The following is a 26,837-nucleotide window of genomic DNA, read 5'->3' on the forward strand; positions in this document are numbered from 1 at the left end:
CATCATTCAAGCAAACTTTGAATTTGTGCACATACAGTATATTAGGTAAATAATTCCCCAATTTGCATCAACAACAATGATAGTCCTGCATGGAAATATAGCCACTTGTAAATTTATACTTATATAATTTAATTTTTGATCATCCTATGGTCATGTATTTTAATTTAATTTCAAGAAAAACTGTTATTACAAATAAATTTCCAGTAACATGCTAATGTATATAATAATACGATATAATGAATGCTATGACATAATATTCTATATGTTTTCTTCTATGATAATACTGGGAAAAAACATCCTACATTACCTAGAGATATTTTAATTTAGTGCTTATATCCATAAACTCCTTTTTAAACATCAGAGATACTAATCATGAATAAAGAAATTAAAAGCAATGTTTTGTAAACTTTTTCTACCCTTTATGTATTTTGACTATGATTCATCTATTCCAGACAACCAATGCATTTGCTAGATCTGTCATCATCCTAGATATTAAACAGCTAGATAAGAGGACAATCAAGGAGAGTAGGGATATAGTCAAATGCTTTTCTCCATCAACTTATCTTAGTTGTGATTTTCGGAATTTCCTTTCGGTGGTAATTTTTTTCCAGCCCAAATATCATAAGTGTGGCAAGCATAGGATTTTTTATAATGTAATATGATATTACAAATGAAAAAAATTAGACAGCAGAACATAGCTAAACTTCCAGTCACTCTCTATCACATTGACTAAACATTCACCACATAGGTTTGTAAGAACAGGGAATATACAGAAATAGAGTATATCATTGTTTTAAGTACTCAGAGTAAACAAAACATAATAATTTGAGAAAAAGCAATGACAACATTTTCACGTCAATTTCAACAACACATAAATGAAAAAAAAATCAGTTATAAAATTAAACCAACAAATATGATTATTCTTTAATGTTCCTTTAATATGAATTAGATTATTTACTTTGAATCTATTCTGGATTATTCTCTATCTACAAATTATTGCACAAACGGGGGATTAGGCAATTACAGGTATATACCAGTATGTGTTAGGTCTATTGTTTGTTGAAGTTTCCCCTCCCTTTTTCCTCTGCTCTTTTTTGCCAAGTAAATTGTCAGCATTTTATATCTAAATCTAAACTAAAAATACACATATAATTTCCATACCTCTGGGATTGAGCATTAAAGAACCATTTGTACCTTTAAAAATCTTCTTACCATCTGAACCCATAGTACTGTTTGCATTCTGAATGAGACCTTAAGATTCCTTCTTTTTCTCTTTTCTGAGACAAACACATCTGTTTCGCTTCATCCTTTTGCTGTCTTCACCACGTTGTACCAGATTTGGAGGGTTTAATTTAGCACCTGGGTAGGGACTGACAGTTTTTAAATTTTGTTCATGCTGATTCACACTCCAATCTCCATGTTTAGATAAAAGCCTATTCTTAAGCCCACTCTCACAATTTAGAACCAAAAAAAAAAAAAAAAAAAAAAAAAAGATCTAAGATCTATTACTTATGCATTTTTACATGCCTCTTCAAGATGACAGTGTAACATATTTAAGTGGAAGCAAATGACCTCAATTTTTTTTTTTACTCTCAGAATGAATCACCTTCTCAAATTTCAGTTTCTGGAGTAGTTCTCATGCTCTGTAACATGTACCTTGCACAATGTCTAGTGTGAGTGACAGGGAACTGGAAAGAGATAAGGTAGAAAGTGAGGCCTAGTGAGCAGTCACAGGCATTTGGCAGCCGTCTTAGAAGGTTTGATATCCAAACACTTCAGACGTCACCTGGCCAGGGAATTGTCTCTCCTCTCATTCTGTCACCAATATGATTGAAGCCTCTTGCTTATAACTACTACTTATCTGTTCTTCATTTACTGTACAACACAATCAATTCTCTCTTTAACAAATAAAGAACAATCTGTAACTCATAAAAATAAAATGTGGCATTCTATTCTCGTAACTCCAGCTAGTTTGGGATTGAATCAAGGTAATTATATTATTTAGGAAAATAAAACGTGTAAAATATATAAAAATAAAGATATATTTCTTTGCATGTTGGACTTTAATTAAAAGTCTAAGAAATCTGTAAATAGAACTGATGTATTTTCATACGCAATCAATCTGTTCTTGTATGCTGATTGCTTGTTTGTAGTCTTCTACAGCTTCTTTATTGAAACCCAATTTAGCACGAATATCAGCTCTAAGTCTATACATCAAGGCATCATTAGGCTGAATTGACAATGCTGTAAAAACAAGAAATACAATATTAGGGTGTTTTTTTTCTTTTCTTTTTTTTTACACATCATCACATAATTATAAAGAGAAGCATGGTCTCAAAGTTGTTGTCAGTGTTCTAATTTTTCTCAAAACATGCTTTCACAAGAGAAAAGCATTACCTATATACTAATTACCTATACTAATTTTACATGAAAAGGTAAATAGCATATTTACCTAAAAGTAATAAAAGTAATAGCATAACTTTGTTATGCTACTTATTCTTCAGATTTTTTTTCTTTTTGATGCCATTTATGCATCAAATTTCAATTCTGCCCCATCAGCAGGCACTATGCTTTCCTCTATAATATGAGCAAAATCTCAGAAAAAAAAAAACAAAACAAACAAACAAAAAAAAACTATCACCATCCATGGCAGACATGGCAAGGTACACAATAGCTTTCTCAGTTCCTCCATTATGTAAAAAAGGATTTATGAAATTGTTGGAAATCTTAATCTGATGTTTTAAAATTCTATTTTAGAGAGGAAGTTAGTTGAAAAGCATCATCTCACTGGTCCAGTCAATTTTCATTATCTTATAGCATGAAAATAATACTCATGAAACCCAATATGCGATTATTTTATTAACCACAAAAACAATGATTATTTTGACAAATCTCAAAAAGTAAAAGTAAACTAATTTAAAAAAATCTAAAGAGTTAATTTTTTCTGGAAAGATCACTACCTGTACAATCAAAGGTCAAATCAAAGGCATAGTACTAAGTTTTGTTCTACAAAATTAATACAAACTAAACATAGCATTAGTTCCTGGGAGAAAAAAATTGCCTGTGTATCCAGAGTTGCTGTATCTTGTGTTAGCACCAAGGACAACAGAAGCAAAAAACATAGTTCAGCTGTTTTAAATCCGAACAAACAGTTTGTATTTTACTAGGATCAAGACAAGAATTTGATTCAGCTCCTCTTATCCATGAACCATGTCTGTTCCCAGTACAAAAGCTTATGCCAGCAAATACCATTTTAAAACTTCTACAATGAGCATACACATTTTATTTCTTGCTTATATATGAAATAAACTACATGACTGCCATTTTCATAACACCTAGACTTCTCAATACACACATATACAAATTAAATTTTTCAAGACCTGGTAAGTATTGTATTTTCTCAAAATTTCTTGCCACAATTTCATTTAGAATGGGGTTCCGTTCAGCTAATATGACACATTATATGAAACTGTTTTCCTTCTAATCTATATATTTTTAGTTCTAAGAGTGAAAAAAAGCCTGGAATTCATTAGTACATGTATGTTTACTTTAACTTGCTCTTTTTAATCATATCATAATACCTTATCTAATTAGCTAGAAAATATGCTAGCAAAAATACACACATACTTGCTGAATTGTGAAATAAAACCAAGTAATTTATCATCACAATTGTTAGTATGGTTCCAAATGGCAGTCATAGCAGGTAATTAAGATTACCTGTTGAAATGTCTTTCTCAGCTTGTTCATATTGCTTTAATCCATTATAGAAATTTGCCCTGTTAAAATACACTGCTGCAGAGAATGGACAGAGGCAAACTGCCTTCTCAAAGTCTTCTCTTGCTTCTTCGAAATTTTTTAATTTTGTATTTGTAATAGCACGATTCATAATAGCAGATTCATTTCTTGGCTCAAGCTTTAATACCTTGGAATAATAGCAATAGGCCTAAAAAAGACATGAATTGGAGATAAAAAACAGTGTTAAAACTTGAGGAATATTTACTCATGCTGTTTAATATTCTTTGTGCATAGTAAAGCACCCCTATGCTTATTCACTGCATTCATTTTTGCTGGGATAGAGTTAATTTTTCTTCATAGTAGCCTGTACAGTGCTATGTTTTGGATTTGTGACCAAAACAGTGTTAACAATACACCAACATTTTAGCTATTGCTGAACAGTATGTACACAGCATCAAGGCCTTTTCTGTTTCTCATGCTGACCTGCCAGAACAGTTGATCCCAGCTAACCAAAGGGATCCAGACCTTACATCATCAAGCTCAAGCAACAAAAAGCTACAGAAAAGGATGAGAACATTTGGAGTTATTGTGTTTGTCTTCCCAAGTAACCATTATGCATGCTTTCCTGAAAATGGTTAAACATCTGCCTGCCAAGGGGAAGTATTGAATGAATTCTTTATTTTGCATTGCATGTGTACACAGCCTTTGCTTTACCTATTAAACTATTTTTATCTCAATTCACAAGTTTTCTCACTTTTACCCTTTCAATTCTCTTCTCCATTCCACTTGAGGGGGACGAGAGGCTACATAGGATTTAGCTGCCTAACAGGATTGACCCACAACATCCACAAATGGGTTAGTAACCACACAGACAGAATTTTGAAAAAAAAGAATACCTGTTTATGCTGAATTGTAATTATAGCACAGAAGAAATGAGCTACGCATTGAGTTCAATTTGAATTAACACAGAAAGTGATTTATAATGCAACATTCATTCTTGAACTTCTTTGTCCGTAACCAAACCTTCTGGGAGATAGCGTAAAGAATCACAGATTTTATTCATAGGAAAGAGGAAGAATAGATTGTGCTAGACCACTCATAGATGAATGATACCAGATGCAGTAAAAAGAAAAAAAAAAAAAAGAGATTACATGATCAAAGCTGAACCTACATGCAGAGCACTGACCTTGGAGTCTTAAGGAATTTATGACCCAAGTCTAACTTATGCTCAAAATCAACAAGGAATTTAACTCAAAGAAACAAACAAGAACATTAAATTGTTTTTTTACATCATCTATTTCTTGTGCTGTATGAAGTACAATCTCAGTTTAAAAATATTTGCCAAGCCTGTACTGTACATGATGAATTCCTCATTATGTGAACTGCAAGCTAAAGTGTTTACAGATGCAATTCTAGGAGAGGATTAATTAAAGTAGACAAAACCTGCTGAAGTATCCATACTGGTTTTGGGTTTCCACAACTTCTGGACCACAAAGTTCCAACCAAATAAAAGGCTGAGCCTGTGTCCATGAAGTGTGACAGGAAGCCAAAGGAAAAATCAGTGTGGGGGCCTTCTAACTGAGAGAAAAATAAATGGTCCTTGCCTTCAAGCGTATTTCAAATTCTCTCACAAGAGGAGTTTCAGAATCCAACTCTTCTGTATTTGAAGATGCATATTGTATTTAAGCAGAAATAGGTGATCTAAAAATCTGAAGTTACTGTGGTGAAAGGTAGAAGATCTGGCTTCTTGATTAAAACCCATCAGTATGAGATTCTTTTTATTTTCCTTCTAACAGTGCTATAGTGAATCCAGGCAACTTATTTAACATATGGGAATTAGGCTTGATAAAGCTTAATTGATGTCAGTGAAATTTTAGTACTACAATTCTTTACAAACTTTTGTGATGTGTATCCTAGCTGCCATAAATGTTTAGTTCATTCATATCAATGCTAAAATATAGTATGGCAATTACTTATTATTGATTACTACAGATTAATCTCCCATTAAAAGACCAGGAAATTCAGTGTAAGAAAGTTTAAGTGCGTTCAAAGACAGATTTGTACCAACAGTATTTATTCCAGTTAAGGGAAAAAAAAATGTTCTGAAGACAGTATAAAGACAGACTAAAGACTTACCTGTGAAAATTGATGATTATGGAAGTAAATATTTGCTGCGCTGAAGTAAGCTAATGCGTAATTGGGGTCAACAGAAATTGCTTGTTGATAGTCCTTCATGGCACAGGATAGATACCCCATTAACTGATTGATGACACCCCGATTTGTTAGCAGTGGGGCAGTAGTAGTGAGCTGAAAGGAAATACCAAATTCATTCTTATCCAGGGAAAATCCACATTTATACAGCAATTTATTCTGCTTTTAAATGATACATTTCTTTTTAAAATAAAATTTAAAAATGCACCTTCTGGCAATTGTTCTTGTACAGTAGTGACTGGCTTCATAAAACCAGTTTAATTTTAGTAAAATCACTTTAATCTAAGATCTACCTTTAATGCAGCATTTATATCCTGAAATGCAGCAAAATTTTCACCCATCTGAAGACAGACCGAAGCTCGTCCATCATATGCAGCATAGCACTTTGGATCAATAACAATGGCAACTGTAAACTGGTTCCATGCTCTCTGAAGCTTTCCATGGACCTAAAATGAATTGCAGTATGTGCACAATAAGAAACTGAGGAAACGTCAGAAAAAAAACAACCTACTAATGACCCGATTACAGCAGAAAATGGAAGAATGCTTTTACTTACAAATGCAGTTAACTTAATTACAGAAGAAATAAGAAAAAAGACTTCAAATAACTTGTAGGCAACACTCATTGTTTTTACAGCAATTCAATCTATCTGCCACAACTGTTTTAATTGCAAGTATTACCTTTTCTATATCATAGATTCACGGAATGTTTGAAGGTGGAAGGGATCTCTGAAAATCACCTAGAACCTTTGGTGAAAAGGTTCTTTTCACCACTTTTGAAAAGCAGGGTCACCCATGACCACGTGCAGTTGGATTTTGAACTTCTCCAAAGATGAAGACTGAACAACTTCTATGTGTAATTAGTTCCAATGTTAGATCATCCTCACAATAAAAAATAAAATAAAATAAAAAATAAAAACTTTTCTAATTTTAAGTGGATTCTCCTTTATTTCAATTAGTGCCTCCGGTCATATCACTGGGCACCATTAAGAAAAGCCTGGCTAAATTTTCTTTGAGTTCCTCCATTAAGTATTTATACACATTGATAAAATCCCCCTTTACATCTTCAGCTCTCACTGTGGCAAAGTGTAAACATTTTATCTAGTATACAAATTAATTAAGCAACAGTGAAAGACTAATCATCCAAATCAAAAAATTTCTCTTCTTGTGTGTATGTTTAAGCCCCAAAGGTACAATTAAGGTAAGGTAAAGAAAAGATACCCAGTCAGATTTAGGCCTCAAAGGAATTAAGCACCTGCCTCCTGCAACATGAGATGTCCAATTTCTACATAAGTCATATTCCTACCTACTCACCAATGTAGTCCTTCCTGTGCAAATAGGCCTGACACAGGCCACTGACTCATATACGAGATATGAGAGACATATACTCATGTCTCTCATATACGCATACATTGGCAAAATATACATATATATTGGCAAAAAATAATTCCCAGCAAGATTCTTGACAATTGAAGACATTTCAGACAATTGGATATAATAAATCACAGTAGGTAAATCAGAGGAATTAGACAGAGAAGAAGAAAAACTGTCAAGTCATATCTTATATCCTTTTGCCAATACAGAATTACAGTTTATGCAGTTAAGCATTTTACAGTGATCATTATATATGTAATTTTCCAAAGGATTTTAGTAGACTTTCTAACACTATTTTGGATAACTGGAACGCATAAGATTGTTTTAAATTGATTTTTTAAATATATATTTACATGTATTTAACATTTTGGCCACTTTTACATCTGTAAACAGCTTATACACACAGAACATGCCCATTGAGGAACCTGCTTTGGCTGGGGGGTTTGACCTGATGATCTTTTGAGGTCCTTTCCAACCCCTTCAATTCTGTGATTCTGTGGTTCATAATGTTCATTTATCAGGTGCAAACAGATGGCAAGGTTACTTGTTATGTCATTAATTGAGAGTGGATCTACAAGTTTCTGTACAAATGTGAAAAGAAAATAACTGTCTAGCCATTTATCTAAAAACAAAAAAGCACACTAAGACATGTCTTAACATATGGATTGTTTTACATTTTGCATTGTAAAAATATATGCATACAATATTAACTTTATTTTGTTTGATTAATCATAGTATTGACAATGAATTTTGGTGTGTTACCTGCAAGTTGTATCCTAAGCAAATTCTGGCTTTCGTACACATTGGATTCAGGTGAATTGCTTTCAGGAAATCTTTCTGTGCTAGTTTAAGACCAGTCTCATGTCCACTTTCCATGTAAGAATTTCCTCGTTCAATATAGGCATCCACAGAAATGGGTTCTAGTTTGATAACCTGGTTAAATGATCTCACAGCTTCTTCAAATTCATTAAGTCTAAAAATAGAGCTACGAGTGAATATTTGCTCTGTTTATTGTTTAAAAAATTATAAACAAGATCCTCTATCCCATAATGCCTTCAGAACATAGTTCGATTCTGACTGAAGGGACACTTTTTTCTTAAGTTTGGTTTCTATATGTGCTCCCTGATGGTTATTGTAACAGTGAAAGAAGATAGTCAAACTTCAGTTTAAATTCCTTGGCCTGAGGAAGAAAGCAGCAAAATTCTCATTTAACTTCTGCTGGCCAAAGATTTCACCTTTTCACTGTTTGTACTCAGCAGATTCTAATATAGACTTTATCTGAGTCATTCATGCTGTCCAAATGTCATGACTAAACATGTTTTTTTGGCAAATTCCTCAGGCACATTTATTTCAGCCATAAATCATCTACCTCTAATATAAGCCTTCTCTCTGTTTCTACTGCTACCAGTTCTTGAACTTATCCAAGCTATGTTACACTTGTAGGGTAAAAAGAGCTAATATTCTGGCTACTAAGGACAGACCATTCTGGTCAAAGAGTAGGCCAAATATGGAATTCCATCCGTAAATAAAATTTGATGCATGTGGATTATAGTGAGTGTAAACAGAATACCTGAAATACATAAATGATTACTAATAGATGCCTTTACATACAAAGCAAAAAATTCAGCATGTCGAAATACAAACTCATTTTACCAAGGCAATACTGAAAGGTAAGAGATTTTTTGACTGTAAGTTACCTGTTTTGAATCCACCTGAATACAGCCTGATTTCTTTACCAAAGGAGGGCAGATTATAGATTAATCTAACAAATAATTTTAAGGGTTGTAAGTCAAATGCTTTTTTTCAAGAAAAACACATGTTGCAAAACAAATTAGGGCTTCATCCCAATCCTGCTAATAGTATCCCAAATGCATTTAAAACAGGTTGTACTAGCTCAGTTTTACATTTAACAGTAACTCCTTTTGACAGGTAAATATAGACGTGAACACCAAAATCTTATACCGAGTTCTTAGAAGCAGGACTCGGCATTACCATGCTAGTTCTACATCATTCAGACACTGTGAAAGTTGGAGCCAGCTGTGCTTTAATTATAAGCATGGTAACACAAGAAGTTGTGATGCTAGAATCCTGAATATGTCTACTTCCAAGCTGCCTCATCAGAAATAATCTTATGGAGTGATACATAACAGCATAACTTTAGAATAAAATAGATTACACTAGACTAATAGGTAGAGAGAGCTATTAAAATTCCCTTTTTATCACAGGTTATGTTTGTGTGAAATGGGAGCTAATGACTCTAAGTGTCAGTATGATGAGTACAACTAAAAATACTAACGCACATCTTATTTCTTCCAACTTGTATCTGTTTTAACAGATATACTTTAACCTTTCAAAATAAATCTCATCTTGATAAAACAACACTTTAAAACTTCAAAATAAAAAATTCTGTCAAGGCTGACAATTCTTTCTTCTTCAGTCCTTCTCTTGATTCAGTTTTTATCATCCTAGTATTTCCTTCTGATGCTGCCATGAACACATGGTTGCTTGATACCAGAAGATTATAATATTAGTTATTTCTTCCCTCCCCCCCCCAATTCCTCTTTACCACTTTCTCCTCCCCCAGTTCTCAGTATGCCCAAAATTAAAGGGGGTATAGGCATATAAAGTTCAGGAATTATTAATTTTTCTACTCTGCATCAAACAAAAATACCTCTTACCTATGATAACAGATTCCAATAGCTTGAAAGATCTTGCTTGAAAGATCACCTGGACTAAGCAATGCTGCTTCTTTAAAGTCCTGAAATGAACAGACATTAAACAATGCAAAATTTGCATTGTTTCACTTTACCTAAAACTGTGATTTTAGCTATACAACTTTATGCTTCTATAGGAAAAGGGAGATAACTCTTCACATAAGGAAGTGCTTTAGGCCTTCTTCATAGGAAAGCAATCAGTACACAGTAGGAGTGGTTTAGCTGGTACATCCACTGAATCACAACTCAGAAAGCATTTTCTGTATGTTCAGATTTTAAAAATAAAACAACATGGAAGATTTTAATCCTGCTGGAGGTACGGAAGTGGCAAAATACTTTCACAATACTTTCATGATGTGCAGATGTGTATATATATTAGTATTTTATTAAAATAAAACCTCTCCTTTTGTAAACACAAAATAAAATTATAGATCTGCTTCTAAAAAAACACTGAGAGGCACTGTTCCAATCCACTAAAGCCTTTCAGTGAATTTCCAGGGAAGCTAATGTGAGTCTTCATATGCGCAGTTTGAAGTATACGCCTTGCTCTGTGCATGAAGTACAGCAAATGCAGGATTAAATTTCCAAGGATCAGGTTTAGTTTACTTAAACCAAATATAAACCCTCACAGTCACCACACACTTCAAAGAATCAACTGGAAAAAAACAGACACCTCTATACAGCAATTCAGATCTTATGCAGAATGAGTTGTAACTTTTCCTCTTCCTCCCAGTGTACCCAATTTGGAAATACATTCATTTTGAGTAGAGTTTAATAAGTACATGTTATTTCAGCAAGCAGTATACATGTATTACACATACTTGCAATAAAATAACAGAAAAAATACACAAGGAGGTCTCTAGCACATTTATGATTATTTTTTTTTTTTTTTTTTTTCCCTTAAGTTAGCTGTTACATAATTTTGTGTCTGTTGAATTACTATTTTGTGAGTCTGTCTTAACTATTGTCCTGGTTTTGGCTGGGATAGTTAATTTTCTTCCTAGTAGCTGGTATGGTGCAGTATTTTGGATTTAGGATGAGAATGCTGATGACACAGGATGGTTTAGTTATTACAGAGCAGTGCTCACTCAGAGCCAAGGACTTTCCAGCCTCTCACTGGTAGCACACTGCCAGCGGGCAGGCCGGGGGTGCACCAGGAGCTGAGAGGGGACACAGCCAGGACAGCTGACCCAGACTGGCCACAGTGATGAGCAATAAAACTCAAAAAAAGGGGGACTGCTGCTGTTAGGGGAGTGTCTGGGCATCGGTTGGCAGGCATCAATGGGCAATTGCATTGTCCATCGCTTGTTTTGTACATTCTTTTATCATTATCTTTTTTCCCCCCTTTCCTTTTTTATCCTATTGTCTTTATATCAACCCATAAGCTTTACCTTTTTGCTGTTTTTCTACCCCATCCCACTCTGAGGCAGTGAGCAAATGGTGCTTAGCTGTCTGCTAGGTTAAACCATATCTATAAACCATTCAAATTGTTTGCTCAGCCTGCTGGTTCTGTCCCATTTCAGTCTCCTTTCACTGGCCTTACATACTAGTTTGTACCATCTCAGTATCTTTTCTGAACTATTCTGATCAATTGCATCTTAAAGACCAATAATGCAATCTTCCTATTTAACTTCTACACAAGCTCTACAAACTGTAAAGAGCTTTTGGCATGCACTTCCAGTAGGACAATGGGATTCATAATCATTCTTCAATTTATATTTGCTCAATTTTTAGAATTTCTATGTTCACATTGTTGCTATCACGTAGTGAAAATACCAATGTTTATAGTCCACAATGGAGGCGATGAATGCAGCAGCAACTATTCTTGGAAAAAAATACAAAAAAAAATACACTCTTTAAAGACAAGAGAAAAAAAAACTTTTAGAAAACTTGAAAAGTATCCACAATTTGAAATTAAAAGCCTGTATGTTTGAAAGAGTGGTTTAATGCTTAGATTTCTGCTATACCAGATGGAGTCCCAATGAACAGGAGTCCTCTGCAATGCAGGTGTCAGAAACACATTTTTTTCCTCTACATTTAAGAAAATGAACTTAAGGTCTGACTCTGCCTGCCCTTTCGACAAAAATGGTCATTTACACACACACACAGGAAGAGGACAAGCTCACTCAATTAATCAGAACCCTCCATTTATTTTGGATTCTGCAATGAATTAGTACTCACTTGGACCCAGCATAAACAACTTAAAGGATTAAAAAAGAAAAGGAGGAAAAGTCAGATTCTTGCTTATTAAATTTTGTAAAATTCCCATGCTTCCCCCTTGCAGCATAAAATTTTAAAAGACATTTCTATCATTTTACATGTATTTGCTTTCAGACTGGTATGAGTTGTTGAGCATATGAGAAGAGGATACCAACTATTTCAGGGAAATATAAAAGCTGGCAAATTGGTCTCTATATCATCAGTGGCTTACAAATAAGAAAAAAATCAAAATTTGCCTTAAACAAAAAAAGATTTTGTACCTCACATGCATTAGCATAATCACTAACTTCCATGTAGAGTAGCCCACGATTAATTAACACTTTAAAAATTATTTCCTTACTCAATTCATGCAGAATAAGAATTCCATAGTCTTTCAAAGCCTACAAAAACATAGAAGGCATTTTAGAAAATAATTCATACAGAGACAGACACAAGCACTGACTTCAGTCTGGCTAGTCCAATGTTTCACTGTTTGCAGATTGAACTTAACTGTATTTGGAGACTTCTATACTTACATAGATACCTAATCTCAGAGTACAAAAGCAAAGATAATACAAATTATACAGACGCGTTAAACAGGCAAAATTAAAAGTTATTTTGGTATTACATAAATTACAGTTGGAAGTAAGTCTTTATTTTTTCTGCTGATAACATTTGTCCGTATTCTTTCTTTTCTTTCCTTTTTTTTTTTTTTTTTTTTTTTTTTAAGCAGTTCTGAATGCATTATTCATGGTTTAATACCAAGGTAAAATACTTTTAAAATTAAGTATTTTCAGATACAATTTATTTTTATTGAAAAGTCTAAGCACTAGTTTTATTAAATAATTTTTTGTGTAAATTCTGTAAAAAGGTAAATAGTGATATGACTGCATAGATTGAGGAAGCCTTGATTCCCAAATTTATCAAAACTGAACAATATTTCAGCAACAATGCTTCATCTTTTTTTTTTTTTTCACATGAAGAATTAACTCATATAGTTTACTTAAGAATAATTGGATATTTTACATCTAGATATTTAGATATTTTACAAAAAACAAAACAAAACAAAACAAAACAAAAAATGTTCTTGACAGCAGTATTCCATATACTAGCTTCTTAAGGGAAGTTCTATTCCTTGCCTCTTCTAAATTGGGGAAGGCATTTGAAAGTGTTTTACAGAAAACAACACAGTTCTTGTCAGACCCAGTAAATTTCTTCTGTCAATAGGTTATTACATTTTTCTGCAACTTCCCTTGTACTTTAATTAGCTTTTCTAAAAAGTGATAGCAAAGAATGAATTTTATACTAACGTATTATGAAGGAACTAGCATTTTCACATCTTACATTTTTACCTACAACGCCCCTGTTTGTTTTTTTCTTTACCCCCGCATCATTCTTGGCCATTTAACCTTTATGAACAAATGGCCTTTGCCCAAGGTCAATTTAACTTTAGACATCAAAACGATAGTTCAGCATGATCATGTTTCCAGTCTCAAGCTGCACTGTGCCTTTTTGTGTCCTGTTGTGCTTTTTATTTACAACAAAAAATAGACAGCAGAAATAGAGGTAGTGGCAGCTCACAGGTTAGTCATCTGAGTTATAAACACACCCGGAAAAACAAGGTTGTGATGAGAGTAGGATGTCATCCAAATTTTCATGTGGTCCTTTTTCGGATATAGCCATTATATTTTCAAAGGTGTATCAAATTAACATGATGAGGACCAAAAATTAATTTTTTAAACAATTTCTTGAAGAGCATTGTCATACATTGTCAGACATTGCAAGAGATCAGAAATTTTGACTAATTGTCAAAGACAGGTTACTAGCTAATATGAACAACTGAGTGATCATGTGATGTTACAAAAATATATATCATACCTTTCTGAAGTTCTTTATTTGATGGTAACAGATTGCTCGGTTATAGTATGCCAACATGCAGGTTTTGTTGAGGTCAATAGTTTTTGAGAGATCTTCAATAGCAGCTTTAAATGTCTGGACATGAAAAAACACTATGTATAAATTATAATTCACAATTCACAACACTATATATTCCTCCTCAAATAACAGCCTTTTGGAAAACTTGATTTTACATTTACTTTTTTTTTTTTTTTTACATTGTTTCTTCGTTAGTACTTCAAGGTATCTAATCAATTCTCTATGGACTAGTTACTGCAGTACTTGCGGCAGAAGGAACAATTCTTCAGTTCTATTTTGCCAATGACTGGACAACCAAACATTTTTAATTTTTGTTTAGATAATATACATATGCTGCAATCAACATTTAATTTTACTAGCCTGATCTGTTTCTTAGCCTAACCTAGACGGTATCTTTGATGGAGTTTTGGTACTTATTAGGTAAGGTTCTATCCTGAAGAACTGAAGAGGAGATCATAGAAGCATACAATGTTTGGAGTTGGAAGGGACTTTAAAGATCAGACTTTAAAGATCATCTAATGCTCAGTAGCTTGTCCAATCCATCATGAAAGTTACACAGAACAATTAGAGTGGCTTCAAAAGAGAAAAGTATGATAGTCAATTGAAATTCCTTGCTTCCATCAACAACACTGGTTTCCAAAGTTTTTATCATTGTTTTACCATTATGAAGTGGCAAGTGAAATACATTGTTTTGGGGGAGAACGCAGAAGTACAACAATAACAGAGATACCCACCTTATTCTGATATTTCAAAGTTCCTCGGTAAAAATAAGCTCTCGCACTGTTAGGAAGAATTTTGATTGCCTCATTACAATTCATAATTGCCTTAGAGTATCTGCATTTACTTCCATAGTAAGCGGCACGACTCATGTATGCCTGCAGAGATGAACACAGAATGATGATGTGGCATAATGCTAAAAAAAATAAGCTGGTTATTTAAGACAAGGGTAAAATATAAGAACTAAGCTCTATAAAAACATGCATCTTTTGAAGTATGTAATTTCTTTTATTTAATCCTTGCATTGTGTTTACTGGCAAATTACAAGGCAATACACCCCTAAATGCAGAACCTGTTATTCTTTGAACCTATCCTAAAACACCCCACAGAAACAAATTATGGGGAGTCTTTATATATTACCTGGAAGTGTGATGGACAAAGGGCAAGTGTTCTATTGAAATCTCGGATGCACTTAGCTTGTCCGAGCTGCATTCTACACAGCCCTCGCTGATAAAAAGCATCAGGGTATCTTGAATGTAGTCTGATAGCCATATTAAAAGCATCACGGGCCTAAAAGAATGACATATCATCTAGATTAAATATGGTCTGTTTGTACAGCTGTAAACATAGGCTGTTAAACAACTGATTCATTGTACAGCAAGGTATAATCTATTTATGCAGTTGAAATCCAACACGTATCTGCATTGGTTTTGATTGCTTTCATCTATCTGCAGCTACTTAAAGTACCCCAGTAATGCAATCATAACCACAAGGAGGTACAATCTAACTTGCTTAATAATCTCATCTCTTCAGTGGTTTATCCAAGCACATGGTTTGTCAGAGCTAAAACAGTGAAGTTATTTCTTACAACAAGAAATCCATCTGGATATTTTTTCCCCACACAATTCACATGAACTTACAAAATCATGAGCTTTTCCTAGATCTGCAGCTATAATATCAGATGTGCACTGATTTAGAAAGTCACCTTTTGCAATTGTCATGTATTATTGCATTAGATATTTCAGACAACTTTGACAGCCTTCTTCCAAAAGAATATCACTTATGACAATTGGGGTTGGAGGCAGACAGTGCAAGGAATTATTACCCTACCCTGTGAAAATCTGCTTTCAAATATTTCTAGTTTCAGTCTTGAGCCTTTTAGCAAATCAGCAACTGACACATGTTTACTAAAAATCAACACTGAAAACATTTGAACCAACACAAACTAGGCCAGCCACAAAGCTCCCTGACTTTTTATAGAATCAACGGCATGGGTTGAAAAGGACTTTAAAGATCATCTTGTTTCAATCCCCTGCTCTGGGCAGGGTTGCCAACCACTACAGCAGGATTCCCAGAGCCCATCCAGCCTGGCTTTGAATGCCACCAAGGATGGGGCATCCAAAATTTAGTATTTTTTTAACAAAGAAATCTCTAATCAGAAGTATTGATTTTATTGAAATAATGCAAATATAATTTCCTTAAGTAAGGCAGTGTCATAGATAAGATAGGTGCCAAATAGAACCATCTAGAGGGATGTTTTGAGCTACAGTAATATAGAAGAAGGTTAACAAAATATAGCCAAATCCATAATTAATACAATAATCTAGGAATTCCCTTGTCCAAGTTTAGTACTAATTGACTTAGCCACTGATATGCTACCAAGTACCTGTCTATAAGGTCTCTGAAAATAAGCATAAAGAATAAGAAATTCATGTAGTTTTTAAAACATTAGAATGCAAACTAATGTCATACAGAAAAAAAAAAAAAAAAAAAAAAAAAAAAGCCATAACATTAGCACTGAAAAAAATATATTCACAAACTTGCAGGACAGTCTAATGTACATTGTGAGTTAAAAAGAAAAATGCTAAAAACAATGGAGGCTGTTGAAAATATTGAAATCATTCATTTGGTTATCATTTTTTACAGGCAGTGGAGTCAAAGGCTAACACGTATATAATTAATACCAACCTGTAATAAATTTGTTTGTTCCATATAACACAGGCCCATAAGATAATACATTTCAGCAACCTCAAATGCATTATGTACGATTTTTGCTGAGGTCATCTGAAGCTCTATAGCTTGTTTAAAACTTTTCATAGCATCCTGCAATATAGATAATACTACTAGTTACAAAGCACTTAACTGAAATCTGAAAGACTTGTTAGTCATTTTCAATTATTTTTAAAAGGTTTTCTTAGTCTGAAACATTAAGGTAAAAATGACTACTAGAGTGTTACTTGATGCTGCTGCATTTAAACATTCTCTTGATCTCTGAACTGTTCATATAGACTGACTAGAAAAATGGACATTTTTGTGTGATTTTTATATAACAAAGTAGCTATTGTACATGATCTAGAGATAACAGTAGAAATGAAATGTATTCTATTTAGGAGCATAATTATAACTATTTATTGATTTTCCTTGAAATGTCCATTTTTTCTCTCTCGCTTCTCAGGAAGAAAACATATCTTTTGATGGAGTATGATGATAATGAAGTACTTGCTGCAGGTATCTTTATGTAAATAATAATAACAACAAACAGTTATGTAAAATACATCTTTATTCCATAAACAGCTTGCATAAACTTATTACTGATAAAGAAATATACCAAAATCCTGAATTGAAGAAACTTAGGTGAACATGAACAACCTCTCAGAATACTTGAGATCTATGAGACGTGGTAAGAATTTATGCTTTTTTAATAATTCTTTGTCTTAAAGGAGAGAATAAGGAAGACAACCAGGAAATTAAGATCAGTTCAAGATAAACTATTCCTTTGCCTTTAAGGATTATGAAAGGAAAATAGCTGAAAGTTTAAATATTAAGAATAGTAAAAGAATTATAACGTTTTTCTTGAAAAATTAAAAAAAAAAAGTGTTCAGAAAAATCAGCCTGAAATACCAGTAGCTATAGGGGTGTCTGCAAATACTGTGGCTGCTTACCTAAATTGTCATCAATGTAGTGGATGTTTTAGACAAAACAGATCTGCATTTACTGCTATTTTAAAATCCTTTTATTCTATTCCTACAGTTAAAAAAATACTCTTATTTCAAGAAAAAAAACAGTACATATCAGAACTCACATATGATTCTAAATGCACAGCTGATTCTCAGAGCAGTATAACCTGAAGGCTGATCACTTTCCCATATCATGAGATTTATGTAATATCTTTCCAAAAGAGGTGGCAGTCCTCACCTCTGAGAGCAGGGAAGGACTCTGAGAAATCAGGGAAGGACTGTAATAAACATCCTCTTAACCATGACAACTGAAATTGTTTCGGTAGGATGATACTAGTGATTGCCATCTTTGACTTAGCATTCTTTTATAAACAGCAGAAATATTAATGTCGTGTTATGGCTTGAAATGAACAAAACACACAAGCCTAACAAAAAAAAAAAAAAGTTGAGTGAGCCAAGAGGTTTTATCTGGTACAATCCCAGGGAGCAGGAGTATAATTTCTGCACAGTGTACACCTGATGTTCATTTTAAAAGATGCTGCAAAAATGAAGCTATAAGGAAATAGAAGGATCATTCATGTCAAATACAGAACTCAATGGATAAGGTAGATCCAATGTTTTCTTGATCTACCTGTTGCTTCCAGCTGTTGTGTTTAGGGAAAAAGGACTCTGTACATTTTGTAAAAATAAATAGGACTCTACAAGAAGAAATAGCCTATCCATACTGCCAATTTCAACAACTCTGCAGGCATTAAGCGCTGGGTAACTGCAGGAGGCAGAGGAGTGACAGCATTTGTTAAATTCTGAGATGTGAATATTCACAAAGTTGAGAATACACCTGCAACTATATATTATATATTAGTTCACATACATTAAATTTTGTACAACATTTTATTAGACACAAAATGCCAGACATAATTCTGTTTTATTTCACAAGAAACAAAATTATGACATACAATCAACCTTAACCTATACAACTGAATCTATAAATTTTTTAATTAAAATGTGTTAAAATTAAAATTGCCTAATTTATGCCGAATTAATAGTGCTGCTGTTGTTCAAAAATTTTACCCAGATTTTCTTATAATTTAAGTAGTGAAGTACTACGAAGATTTATTATTATACTAGGAGATTTTATAAAATATTAAAAGAATTAAGAAAAAAATTGTCTTGTTTGGCATATGTATATAAATATATGTATATAATGTAAACATTTCTAACCTTTGTTTTCTCAGCTTTCATTTGTATTTTTCCTAGAAGAACAAACATTGAAGGCTCAGGCTGAGTTGCTGTAGCTTTGCGTAAGCTCTCTATGGCTTTATTGTGATTTTGACAAAATGACTGAATGAGTGCTTGCTGAACAGGCTGAGACTTAAAGGATTCTGGAAGAAAACAACCATAAAAAGTGATCATCTCTTCTACTTCAACATATATTTCTACAGTATAAGATACCTTTAAACAATATGTAAACTTCAAAATGCTATTAAAATATGTTACATTTCAAAGCTTGTTTTATCAGCCATAAAAATAGAAACAAACTAAATTCCACATAAAAGTCTGAATATGAACACTTAATTATCCGTGAGTGTAGTTCAATGGCTAAATACCAATAGCATTTACCTTCCTCGCCCCACATCTCAGAAGGATATGCTATGTGGGATTATCACCATATGTTTGCTTTGTTTTTATATGGTTATACTCTGTGTACCCACTCTTGGTCACTCCAGTGACAGGAAATTCATCTCATGCAGTAGAACTATCCATATGGACTCACAAAGAGCTTCGCAATGCACTGAACACTGCTGTTTTATGCCGAGCACATAACAAGGAACTACAATACTGCAACATTTTTACTGCTCAAATGTGTTGGGAAGGTTCAGTCCTAGAGATATTTTGTTAGGGACTATATAAGCACAGAACAGAATCCCTATTCATTTTTCCTTTAAAGCAGAAGTTACCAATATTGAAAGGAAGAAATATAAATAAAAATAAAACATAAAAAAAGAACTCAAAAGGTATAGAAAATTCAAAAAACACAGGTCATAGGCAATAATGTATACCATTATTATATTTAAATACCCTGTATTTTAGCTGATCTATGGTAATTAACCTATTTGTGTAATTGTGTGCCTGAATTTAAAAAGAAGAAAAAAAAATTTCTTGCTTACAGACCCTTGCCATGATTCACAACCATGTAGGCAAATTGACATTTACCTTCATCTATTTCTGCAAGTTGGTGAATACACAAACTTGCCAGCTCATATTTCTTCAACTCCATTAAATACCATCCCCTGTAAAGAAATATTCATTAGATGTAATTAATAAAACCCTCTTCAAGTGTTTCTTTCAAACTGCAAATGCTGCTGCAATTTGTTTTCATTAATCTAAAAAGAGAAAAAGGAAAAACAATGCCTTCCAATAAAAACAAATTTTTTCTTCGTTTCCATCAGAAGTATCTCTTCAATTCTTAAATTTTTCTCTAACATGGGAGCACCAAGAAAATATATGTTTACTTCTTTTCAGATAGTGTGAATTACAAAAACATATTTTCTTTGTATTCCACAGATAGCAGTCCTTATTATTTTAAGACCTGTGACAATAATCTTAATATTGTTTCTAGAATCCATCACAAACTAGTATCTGATATTCTGTTATCAAAGACTTTTTTTTGCCTCAGATCTCACTATCAGTCTAAGAGTTACTGCTAGCCAAACCATCCTTTGAGAGACAAATTAAGCAAACCCACTCGTAAAACTGGGAAAACACAGCATTATTAACTGGAACATAGTAACCAATTTTCCTAGTACACCTAAGGAGTATTAGGATATCCCAACATATTAGGATATATCAGGATATCCCAACATTTCATTCTTAGTTATGGCTTTTCAGTAGAGGAAACAGCTTTATCTAGTAATTTTAGTTTTTAGTCTTGGTAAAGGTCAGTACTTCTCACTGAGCCAAAGATGGGAAAAAAAAAATAATTCAAAATTAAATTGGCCTGGACTTAGTTCTTCATATTCCTTGTGTTACTTGGATTCTGCAGACAAATCAGTGAAAGGCCCATCCACTTGGGAAAAACATTTAAAATGATTTTTTTTTTTTTTTAAGTTCAGACTTCCTGTACTATCATTGCACCTCTCCACATCTTTTTTTTCCCCCCAGAAACAACATGCACCTCAATGAGCAAAATCCTGTATATGAAGGTCCCTCTTTCCAAACTAGAGATTATACTATACAGATATAAAGTTCCTAAGGTTTGAAAAATTCTATGAATATACATTTTTAACCTATTGAGAGCAAGTTTCAAGTGATACAAGGTATCTACCAACAGCATTCTGCATCAGAAATTTTTTAAGAGTAAAATACAAGCGAAGACCTCAACTTTCATACCTTAATATCCTCAGTTGTGACTTATTTGGATAAAGATGAATGGCTCGATTCATATCTTTCACAGCATTTGACAAATTATGAATCTGTAATTTAAAAAGAAACAACAATTTAACTCTTAATATGGACACAATTTGGAGACAATTATTATTTCCATAAATGGGGTTCTACAGGCTGCAATGCCCACATGGTAATAACTCATGAGGCGCATATGCCCTCTGCACAGGAGCTCAGCACTTTTTTTTTTTTTTTATTAAAAAGTCTGAAACACGCAACCTACAAATTTCCATATCCACAGGGCAGATTCTAACAGCAAATAGTTTCTTTACTTTTCCAAAATACAAATGAGGTTCTGGACTACTGGGAAAGGAGATCAAGTGATGAGATCTACATGCACAGATGTCCTTATTCATCTTCACTACTGTAATGAATTTTCATTTATTTTCCAAGTGTCCGTGCCTGTGGTCCCATTGTTCTTCAGATGTGGAGGAGAAAGTAGATCATTGCAATGAAGATCCCAAGGACAGATCCATCCAGATTGGTAGCTGCTAACTGGGACTGTCATCAAAGACCACCATGGATGGAATGCATACTGATCTTAATTTAGCTGCTGTACATATTTCAGATACTGGGGGAAAAGCAAACAAGCAACAAAAACACTACAGAAGCAACCTAGCATTAGTGGATGACCTCCTATTTGAACTATCAGCTATCAGACACAACTTCTTAAAGGTGTAATCAGTCCATTTTGATGGACTCTGAGTGAAAAGTCATTTCCTTTAGTGGGAGAAAATTAACAGTGTAAGCAATTTCCCAAAACATTTTGCAAACTAAGCACTGTGAGAAACAGTTGTTTCAGTTCTGCCAATGACACTTTACATACATGTAAATTGTCACACTGAAGACCATATTCCTCGTACTCCTGAGAGGATCTCAAAAAGCAACTGTTGGCAGAAACTATTCTCAGATCCTATGCAGATGTAAAATACTTTGCTTCATGGGAAATTAAAATATTTAAAACATCCCACTCCCATTTATAGTGAAAAAAAAAATGAGTTTCCAGAAAAGTGAAAATTCTCAAGAACATTCTGAATTGGTATTTCAAAATCTGTGGGTTTTTAATTTCAAAAGTGTATTTTATTAAAGCCTAGATCAGATGCACACTGATGTAGGGACAATCAAATGAACCTTGAAGTATTTTATGTCATTGCATCACATTCCAACAATATTTTACAATAATTGTAATGTATATAATTCTATTATGGTGATGAGGATCACTTGAAGTATATAGCTATAAATAGGTTCTAACATCTGTACAATACCAAGCAATAAATATTAAAATGCATTGAACAACCATAAATATAAATAAAGCTGTATTAAGTAGCCAACAAAAATGAAAGGAGCATATTACCTTATGATATGCTTGTGCTCTACATAAATAGGCTCGAACATTGAGAGGATCAATTTTAATTGCATTAGTAAACTGTCGAATAGCTTCATAGTATTGATCCAGATGCAACAGCAGTATCAAACCAATATTTAGGTAAGCAAAGATGACAGAGCTAAAAATAGATTTTTTTTCCTTTTGTTATTTCAGGAAATGTGTCATTATATACATTCCACAACTTATACAGTTGTACACAACTTATACAGTATACTTATATATCTCCTTTTATGACATTTACAACAGTCTATTTTGTGACCACACTGAGCATAATAGTAATTTACAGCTGAGGAGAAAACTATTTAAAAAACACCATCTCAGTAGCTTGGGATGCACACTAGAGGCTTTCTGTTCACCAAAACACCACTTCAAATGAGAAAAAAAAACAGCGACAAGTTTCTTTGTCATGGAACAGACTAGGACTAGACCTAGCTGTTAGTTTTATATATAATGAATACAACAAGATATATTGAATTCTTCAACACTAAAAACACATTTTGGTTTTGAAAGATTCTGATAAAGCATACATGTTTTCCATCTAGCCTGCTCCCTTACTTTCTGGCATTTCACTTGGCTAACAACTACGGAGACTCAGCTTTCCAGGATCTGCAGTATCTTATGCAGCCCTCTCTCTTGTAGACTGTTTCTAGGCAAGTTCTAGACTTCCAATAGCACAGCCAATAAAATGGAAGAGCTGAGGAGTTTTTACATCTGCCATAGGTGTAAAAACAGAACGGAAGCTTTTACTCAAGACAAGACTGTTGAGGTTGCCTAAGGCTGAAGGAGAAGTCATTGTCTTTAAAGAACACAACTACTTCAGCTATCTGGAATAGGAAGCTTTTTGCATATTGCAAAACTGCTTACGTAATAGGGCTGCTACAGACATAATATGTTTCCAAGGTATTTATAAGTGTTAGGAAGAAATGCAGTTCACAAGAACCATATTGGTTTCCCTCACTAACCATAAAGGATCATAAGCCATTTTATTTTGTGCTGTTGGCTTCTGTTTTTTGTTTCTTTTAATTTTATTTCAGGGACACTATCTACTGTCTTCTGCTAAACAAAACATTGTGACATTTTCTTTGGGGGGATAAATAAAGGGTGGGTGTGTGCCTGCACTGTAAAAAGATTCCCTCCCAAAAGACTAATTAAATTATTATGGCGTGAACACTTAAGGCTTTAACTAGGACTTCAATTTCATCTTTTGTCTGCCAAACCTTAATTTATTTTTACAAGTATATATAAGGTGAAGTAAAATGTAATTTTGAAATTTATTTAATAATTATTTATATTATTTTCTTACTGCAATAAATGGGGCAAAAGATATTATAAGACGTTATGGTTTTGTTTTAATTTCAGTGTATTTGCTGAATAATCAGTTCTGGTTCCACTTTCCTTTACTAGTACCCAGGTAAAATCAGAATATAAACAAAATATATTAAAATGTTCAAGTTCGATTACCTATTCAAAGCTATGACACTTTCAAAGTCACAGATTGCAAGTGACCATTGACACTGCTTTGAGTAAATGATCCCACGATGAAGGAAAGAACAGAAATTTTCTGGAGTGTCATTTATGAGTACTGTGGGAAAGGGAGAATAAAAATCAACAGTTCAGGTACTCATATATATTTCTGTTACTCCCCGCAACTTATTTGGAGTTTACTTTTTACTCTAGCTTTCTTAGAGATTCATAGAATATCATAGATAAACAAAAACATAACATATTAGATCATAATACCAATGGTTTAATGTGGCATCAAATATCTTCAAGATATATAATTCTCAATTAACCCAATAAAATTGTTAAAAGTGTAGTAGAAAAAGCTTTAGGAAGCAGAGGAAAAATAGCTAAGCAGTAGCAACAGCAGCAAGAGTTGATGTCTAGTAGCAAACAATAGAAATAAAAAAGGAACAAATTTTTAGCAAACACTGAAGTACAACCATACATTTCAATATTTTCTACAGGAAACAACTGCACTGTACAGTACAGTAATTACTGGTAAATGTTCATTTCTCTGTTTAACAACATATACACCTTTGAAATAAACAATACCAGAAACACTGAAGTCCTGAAGAGCTCTTTTTGGATCAACCTGTTGTAAAATGCAACCTCTATAATAGAATGCTTGCCAACAAGATGGGTCTAGATGAATTGCTGCTGCTAGGTCTTGTATTGCATTTCTATATTGCTGCTGTTTAGCATACGTTCTTCCTCGATACAGCCTAATAAGAAAGACAGTTTCTCTTTAAATACAATTTCTCTCAGAAAATTATAACTCAGTCATATTTTGAAGTCATAAATTATTACTTAGAAAATGAACAGGATGAGTCAAGTTAATATGAAGCATTCTTTCATTGTTTATGCCATGCAAGCTTTAAGAAATTATTTAGGGAAAAAATGTTTAAGAACAGAATAAGCATTCACTTTTATTTCTCAATTTAATAAAGCAAATCTGATGGAACAACAACCTATAGTCCTACAACCTATACCGTACAGGCAGATCATTGCATTGTACTTCCATAAATCAAGCTCGATATAATAGAGAACTGTATCAGCTTTGAGCATCACAGACTCTCTCAAATGGACTCTCTCCAAGTTCCAGAGTCTATTGGTACAGCATTTTGTATACGGAAGACACTAGATTTTGTCAAATCTGATGTAACAGAAAAGAAATAAATCTGTCTTCATCACTATTAAAGTTTTTTTTGAAAACATCCATTCTATTCTTCAAAATTTCTTTCAAACAGATAAGTTTACAGAATCAGTTCCTATCATTAGAAATCATTATTCCTATTATTATTTCCACTAATTCTCAATGAAATTCCAGACTCTAGCAACTCTATAAACAAAATAAATCAAAGGCATAACTGAAAAAGTGTGAATAGATGGTAATGGCTGTAAAAAAATATTTCATCAATGCAAAATATAATATATAAAACATTTATTTATATTACTAAAGATAGCTTTCACGTATCAAATGAGTCTTATGTCACATCCTACTTCCTTCTATAAAGAATTATCATGCAAAATATATACTGTTCCTTTTTAAATCTAACACAGTCAGTTCCTCGAGAATTTAAATCACATGCCTAACTCCCCACAAACACAAGGCAGTGACACTAATCATACTCGCTAGGACTATTCACAGAGCCCACTCATCCACCTTTGAGCCTCAAAGTAGTAAGTCGACCTTAGGAAGCCAACTGCAGCTTCACATTGCTTCAAGATTTTATTTTAAAATCAGAGTTTTAAGAAACATCTGTAAATTACTTTAGTAGTTCAAGCAACCTGATGTCATTAGAAAGCTTTGCATAATTCTGTGGCTCCCTGTGATAAAGAAGATGAATTGACAGGTAAAAGATGCACATAGGAGAGTCCTTCACTAGCCCCTTCTATTCAGTTTGGTTAGAACAAGACATCTAAACTTAGGTGTTTATTTGTTGATGTCTACAATGTTAGCTGTTAGATATTTCCATTATAGATGTGTAGTGGGTTTACGTGGCAAGGTTTTGGTAGCAGGGGGCCATAGGGGTGGTTTCTGTGAGAAAGATCTAGAAGCTGCCCCATGTTTGGGAAGGGCCCCATTGTTTTCCAGAGCTGAGCCAATAAGCGATGTTGTTTTGCGCCTCTGTGAGAGCATATTTAAGACAGGGAAAAAAACGCTGCGCCACACAGCAGCTGGGAGAGTGCAAGCAGTGAGAAACGGTCTTGCAGGTGCCAAGGTCAGTGTAGAAGGAGGGGGAGAGGTGCTCCAGGCGCCAGAGCAGAAGTCCCCTGCAGCCTGTGGTGAGGACCATGGTGAAGCAGGATGTCCCCCTGCAGCCCATGGAGTACCACGGTGGAGCAGGGTTCCACGCTGCAGCCCGTGGAGGAGACCACGGTGGAGCAGGTGGACCTGCACCGATGGAGGCTGCTGCCTGTGGAAGACCCCTGCCGGAGCAGATTCCGGGCCGGACCTGTAGCCCGTGGAGAGGAGACCACGCAGGAGCAGGTGACCTGGCAGGAGCTGCTGCCCGTAGGGGAGCCAGGTTGGAACAGTTTTCTCCTGAGGGATGGACCCTGTGGTACAGACCCATATCTGGAGCAGTTCTGGAAGAGCTGCTGCCTGTGGGAAGCCCACGCCAGATCAGTTCATCAAGGACTGTATCCCGTGGGTGGGACC

General features: G+C 34.0%; 1 protein-coding gene across 1 annotated transcript in view; it reads right to left on the reverse strand.

The window, feature by feature from the left end:
* Positions 1–639: 639 nt before the first annotated feature.
* The window catches only part of TTC6 (tetratricopeptide repeat domain 6), a 60,910-nt gene continuing 34,712 nt past the window's right edge, over positions 640–26,837 (reverse strand). Inside the window, exons 16-32 of the mRNA XM_068683283.1 lie at positions 24,728–24,897; positions 24,134–24,254; positions 22,640–22,790; positions 21,232–21,314; positions 20,056–20,132; positions 19,063–19,223; positions 16,853–16,987; positions 15,305–15,454; positions 14,902–15,042; positions 14,111–14,224; positions 12,514–12,633; positions 9,998–10,077; positions 8,082–8,292; positions 6,240–6,392; positions 5,872–6,042; positions 3,718–3,943; positions 640–2,244 (exon numbers count right to left, since the gene is read on the reverse strand). Coding sequence (XP_068539384.1) covers positions 2,108–2,244; positions 3,718–3,943; positions 5,872–6,042; positions 6,240–6,392; positions 8,082–8,292; positions 9,998–10,077; positions 12,514–12,633; positions 14,111–14,224; positions 14,902–15,042; positions 15,305–15,454; positions 16,853–16,987; positions 19,063–19,223; positions 20,056–20,132; positions 21,232–21,314; positions 22,640–22,790; positions 24,134–24,254; positions 24,728–24,897 — 2,401 coding nt within the window. The 3' untranslated portion in view covers positions 640–2,107. The remainder of the gene's footprint in view (positions 2,245–3,717; positions 3,944–5,871; positions 6,043–6,239; positions 6,393–8,081; positions 8,293–9,997; positions 10,078–12,513; positions 12,634–14,110; positions 14,225–14,901; positions 15,043–15,304; positions 15,455–16,852; positions 16,988–19,062; positions 19,224–20,055; positions 20,133–21,231; positions 21,315–22,639; positions 22,791–24,133; positions 24,255–24,727; positions 24,898–26,837) is intronic.

The sequence above is a fragment of the Anas acuta genome, chromosome 5 (assembly GCF_963932015.1).
Source record: "Anas acuta chromosome 5, bAnaAcu1.1, whole genome shotgun sequence".
NCBI classification, from domain to species: domain Eukaryota; kingdom Metazoa; phylum Chordata; class Aves; order Anseriformes; family Anatidae; genus Anas; species Anas acuta.